Genomic DNA, 5,929 nt, shown 5'->3' with positions numbered 1-5,929 from the left:
AAACTTTTAAAAGTACCTAAATGGCCAGGAACCAGTAGGCAGAGGGTAATAAAAGGCATGTGATGATGAAAAGACAGGTCAGCACAGTGGCGGATTTGCCCTAAAGCACAGTAGGCCCGGGAATAGGGCGGCCAAATGTGACAAAAAATTCACTGATGACAAGAAATAATTCAAAGTACCTAAGTATTCTAAAGGCTCACGCACATTATGGCGGGCCGCACTGCACCGCATCGTATAACAATAATCATCCTAAATCACTTCCGTACATTTTATGTATAAAATATAGATATGTTACATATCTATAATGTAATGTATAATCGCTACATCACTACATATTGTCTGTCTGTCTGATCACGATAAACTCAAAACTTATTTTCGTGCGGTTTCCACCAATAGACAGAGTGAGGAAGGTTTAAGGGTATAATTTATTTAGGTGTTGTGTAAGTTGGCTGAAATATGACGATAAATGTTCAATGTGTAAAAAGGAAAAAATCATGGCGGCTGGACGCTTTACTGGCGTGCGCCCCGTATACTAACAGAGATATATAAAATCAATGTTCTAGAAAAATATTAAAATTATTAAATAGAAATATATAAAAAATAGATTTCGATAAAAGTTGGCAATAAAGTAACTTCACTATGTAGTCTACCAGTATATGATGAGTGCTGAGAAAGGGGCGGTTGATACTGACTACATGGCCAGGGCCTAGGGCGGCCAAGATTGCAAATCCGTTACTGGGTCAGCACCGCCACAACGGTAAACGTTGTTACTGTCCATGAACGGGGCTCTATACTAGATATCCGTATGTACTTTCGTGTTTCACAATTACACAAGGTTGCCATAGGATAGCCATCTCCGATCTAATTATTAATTGCCAAATGGCGTTGCGTGACATTCACTGTAGCTCGCATTAGCATGACACTTGTACAAGTCGCTTTTAGAAACGCGGTTTATTGACTTACTGGTTAGGTGTCCACCATAATTTCCTAATCGCAAAGTGTATGACAATGTTACCGTCTATTTGTTTAATGTTATATATACTTTGTTGACATTTTTAGATACTTATTATGCAATGGTAAAAGATTGGGCAAGCAAGTTTTACTAATTGGTTTGTATCATTATGAAGTAACCCTCTTTGAAATTTTCTTAGTAGTGGATAAAGGTGTACGCACAATGGTACTACCTACCTTTAGTAAAATAATTAAAAAAAAAACTTATTTTTGTAGGTATATCGAGCCTTAAGTGCACAAGCATTGTGATCAGAAATATTTTGTTAATTAAAGATAGTTTCGTCATTTCACTTTATAAAGGCTCGATATGGTTAAAAAAATCTATATCCGTAAAAATTGTCCTTTCAGTGTTGAAACATTATCCTAAACATAAGGTAGCTTTTCATAAGAATTTGAAGTACAAAATGGATACAATCGTCAGAGCATCATGAATGTACCTTTTAACTACTAAATAAAAATCTATGTACTTAGTATGCGCAAATGTTTTGCACGTGTAATCTACTGTGAACGAAGGCAGTAAGAATACTTAGATCAATCAACATGTAGTGTAAAGTACCGCGAAAATTATTCACAGAAAACATTTGCGCCAACTATCATACACCAATCTACGTAAAAGCTACACAAAAATTACTATTTTAATATGTTTTTAAATTAATATTAACTGTGAGATTCTCATCAACCGCACTCTCTAAAGCAGGGTTATAATTAACGTAAAATCGCTTCAATTACTAGTTCATAATAATTGAATAGATTTCAGTGTGTTTACACCTCTAGGGCGCATTCGAATTAGACGCTTATAAAAGCGCTGCAGTGGCACCACTGTGACGCTGCTACGGCGCTACTACAATTTTTATACAATATTTAGACGCGCAGTTGCAGCGCCGCTGCCGTAACACGTGCACGCCACTTTTGCAGTCACAATAACTGAACTAAAAATTAACCTCTGTAGTGTGCCTCTGCAGCGCTTCTAACTTGAAAATCAATAATAAAAATTCTTATATAAATCATTTTAAAAAATTTAAAAGAAAGTTAGGCATTTTATATTTAGACAAAATTATAGTGTTTGGTTGTATAAAAAAAACATAAATATTTAACACTTAATTGTTTATTACTCTTCATAGTAACAATTTTCTTTTTCATTTACATAAGTCATTTAGAAGTCAGAAGTGCAATATTTTTTATGCCATGTAAATCCACTGAAACCTGTTTGAAAAAACCTAGTTTCTTAGTTTAGGCGTCCTAGTGATATAGAGCGTAATCATGTCGGGTATTCTTTAGGCGATGTTTTTACAGGCCATTTACAAGAAACTTGAGGACATCCACCCGTGCCTTGTTCCATGTGCTGTGCAATGTTCTATATGCCTGTGACATGGTTTGACACAGATATATGAAACTTTGTATGTTATGGTAGTCCATATTTATATACATATATTGTTCTTGATTGCTGGAAGAACTCAGGTGGCACGATTACATACCTGTACCAACTACACGCAAAATAGATGCTACATTGTGGAACTGAGGTAACCAGCCCGCTCGGTACTGCCTGTGACATGAAACATTATATTTTTTTAACTATTTGTAATAATTTTAACAATAGAATCGACATGTAACATGAAGTTATTGTAATATTAATGTCTATTGGATCATATGTAAAAATGTAAATTACAACAGTATTACATGTCCTGCTTGTTTTCTGCCTACGTGGCCGAATGGTTACCATGCCGGACTGCCACGCAGTGGCCCCAGGTTCGATTCCCGGGCCGGGAGAAATATTTGTATGGCCTACATTTATTTCTCTAGTGAGTTTGGGTGTAATTTGTGGTTGTCTATGTGTGTCTATGGCACCCGCGACACAGGGTTTCCCTAGGGATATATATATGAATATAGTGCAGGGCTATGTTGAGTGTGTGTATTATTATTATATTATAGTCCTGAATCAGATCAGCATGGTGACAGGTGGTGTCCAACCCTTACTTGCCCTCTTACCTACTTATAAACATTGAAATATCACCTGTTTAAATCTGCATGTGAACTATTAAGTACAATGTTACACTAAACATACTTTAAAGAATACCCAACAAAGTAATTGTATTTTGCCAATCTTCACTGTCGATAATTGACAATCTGCCATTTTTTACGTACCCTTAGATTTTAATAAGTGTAATAAATGTATGTGTAAAATATTTGACATTTTATTTAATTATTGAAACCCAATAAGCTATATTCCAAAGCATGTTCAATAAAGGAAATTTTGTTTTTCCAATTTCAGTGTGTGTTATTGGCCAATAATAGAATCTGCCATATCATTTGTAACAAGGTACCTTTTTTTTTTTTTTTTTTTTTTTTTGTAACAAGGTACCTGACTGACAAGGAATGTTAGTGATACACCTATAGCAACAGTGTCATGTAGTAGCATTGCTTGACAACCATACTTCATTCAAGAGCAGTCAAGATTAAAATATAGACATAGCAACATTAGGAATGGACGTGATTTGTTAAAAATACTAATTGAGTGTATAAAACATAGTGTCCAGAACATACCATGGATTGTCTTAACAACAGCAGCAACTATAATTTTATCGTAACCTAAAATGTTTAGTCTTAAAACTATTTTATAAAGGATGTCCTAGCATTTTGATGTCTCCTTTAACCTCATCAAATAATTCCTTATAATCATCATGTTCTTTCACCATAACCATGATGCACCCCCTCATTGTGCCCATGGCAGAACCAATGTCTTTACGACTAGGTGTGTAACAGTATGGTATGTCCTTCTCTTCACATACGGCAGGTAAGTGGCACATTATTTCTATGGGAGAAATATCACCAGCAAATACAACTATTCTGAAAAAGATAAAATATGAAAACATTATGTGTTTGTAATACTGAGGAAATTATAAATTAGGGAGAACAGTTATGCCATCTATTCCAAGAGAAACCTCTGTGTATTAGTCTATTATTATTACATTCAATATAAGGGTTTAACTTGCATAGGCAATAACTTGAATTTTCCATAAACTGGTGAACTACTGTTTTAAGAGCAGTTATTTCGTTTTTAATCAATTTAGTGACTGTGATGTTAAGTAATATGTGTTAGCTAAAAAATCTGTCTCTACTTGTATTTTCCACTCTGCCTGGAAAGACGCTTATCATTCCACTACCAAAAAACCAGGCACCCCTTCAGACTACCATCCTATTTCAATTCATAATTTTCAGTCGAAATTCCTAGAAAACTAATTTCCTAAACAGGGACAACCTTGTCAATCCTCTCCAGTCTGGTTTCCGCATTGGTCATAGTATGACTATGCACTTACGAAAACCGCTAATTACGTCCGTTTGGGTATGGAAAATCAATAATTGACTGTGCTGACACTCCTTGGCTTCAGTAATGCCTTCAAAGGATTTAACTTTAACCTATTGTTGGAAGTGTTGCATTCTCTTATCTCCATCAGTTATTGGTTTGTCGAAGAGACCGTGGTAACGAACAACCGAATGTGGATAAGTTTAACTTTTGAGGTCGTTTTTCTTTACACGAAAGTTGTAATTATAGGGTATACAGACAAATAGTTAAAATTACAAAAAAACTAGTGCACAACTTTCGATATCTATATGAAGTATTTGTGCACAATTAATTAATTTGTTGCGTTGATGACGTATTTACATTTTCGTTTCAGTTTTTACCCAGCGCAATCACAAAATCGCATCGAAGTGCGCAATGTTTAGATAACCTCAAAATGTACATTTAACCGAACAAATAGTTAATTTACCCTTTCTCTCCTAGGCGTAGTTGCTTTTGCACAATTTTTAGACCATTCCTAATATAATTCTTATGACTGCTGGACTTTTTGATCAATTTGTAGATCTTTTTGCTTAGTTTCTTCGGTGCCATCGGCTTTGCTATCACACTGCAGTGGTCTACCTTTTCATCGTAGCTCTGTGGTTCATTTTTAATGGAAACGTCTCCTTGATTTTCTGAATCGGCAGTTTCTTGTTTCACTTTACCCATTTCAAAACTTTAGTTGGAAATATATATAATAAAAACACGAAAGCAAGCACACCGTAACCGTAAACTTTTTTTAAATGTTTTTTTATGGCTCTGGGACTCTAGGGATTTTTCTCTTTTGAGCAAAACCGTACGCCTACAATCAGTGCTGCCACTAGGCTTGAGTAGATCATGAACTAAGAACTAATATTAGGAACGAATTCCTAACACTGACCGAAAGGAACTAGATCATTGTGCACGGTCTTTCTAATTTACGTGTCTTCAATAGTGAAGATTGTCACACAATATTATATACGTAAGAAGTTTCGCAGAATGCATTACAGCTTGCGACTATATTCCTAACCCTGCATTGCGCGGCGGACTGCAGCAGTATAATTAATGGCCCCATTTATTTCACCTGTTTTTTTAGTTTTTTCGTTCTTTCATTTCAGTTCACAGACGCCAGGTGAGATAGTGTGAATTATTAGATTTGATTAATTGAAAATATGAAAAATTTTTATTCGAAAATAAAACAAAACTATAACAAAATAGCAAAGAGGGAAAACAATAAAACATTCCTATTTAAATCTATAAATCGTTCGTACAGATCATTTTATTCCGTGTCTTTCAAAGATCGAAACGGTTCCTATGCCGATTCATCATCGGTTCGAATTCCTATTCGGCACTTGCCAGTGCCCTTGAGTCAAAAATTATGTTTCGTTACCTGAAATATTACATTTTTGCCAATAAAGTTACATTTTCGTTTTTAATTATAATTTCTACCTGTAAATCGTATACGTAACTGTAAAAGAGATTTATATACGACTAAATTATAAAAACCAAATCACGTTACGGCAAAAAAATATCAAGCGTATTAACCAGTCAGTAAATTGGTACGTCAAGAGCACGGAATTGTCGTTGGGTCATGCAAAAATG

The 5,929-nt window shown here is 34.9% G+C and overlaps 1 protein-coding gene across 1 annotated transcript; it reads right to left on the bottom strand.

The window, feature by feature from the left end:
* Positions 1-3,333: 3,333 nt before the first annotated feature.
* On the bottom strand, positions 3,334-5,073 carry LOC113232412 (H/ACA ribonucleoprotein complex subunit 2-like protein). The gene is made up of 2 exons (XM_026467120.1): positions 4,779-5,073; positions 3,334-3,855 (listed from the first exon to the last, which is right to left on the bottom strand). Exons 1-2 carry the CDS (start codon positions 5,015-5,017, stop codon positions 3,624-3,626), a joined length of 471 nt encoding a protein of 156 aa, XP_026322905.1. The 5' UTR covers positions 5,018-5,073; the 3' UTR covers positions 3,334-3,623.
* Between the last annotated feature and the right edge of the window lie 856 nt (positions 5,074-5,929).

The sequence above is a fragment of the Hyposmocoma kahamanoa genome, unplaced genomic scaffold, assembly GCF_003589595.1.
Source record: "Hyposmocoma kahamanoa isolate Upper Pololo Valley unplaced genomic scaffold, ASM358959v1 76, whole genome shotgun sequence".
NCBI lineage: Eukaryota > Metazoa > Arthropoda > Insecta > Lepidoptera > Cosmopterigidae > Hyposmocoma > Hyposmocoma kahamanoa.
Note: the sequence above shows the minus strand (reverse complement) of the source record. Positions and strands in the feature narration are given on the sequence as shown.

What these genes read in the sequence shown, in the direction of transcription:
- LOC113232412 (XM_026467120.1), bottom strand. Translation starts at nt 5,017, where the DNA reads ATGGGTAAAGTGAAACAAGAAACTGCCGATTCAGAAAATCAAGGAGAC. An exon ending in CTACGCCTAGGAGAGAAAGG is followed by an intron (nt 3,856 to 4,778) that starts GTAAATTAACTA and finishes TATCTTTTTCAG; the next exon opens with AATAGTTGTATTTGCTGGTG.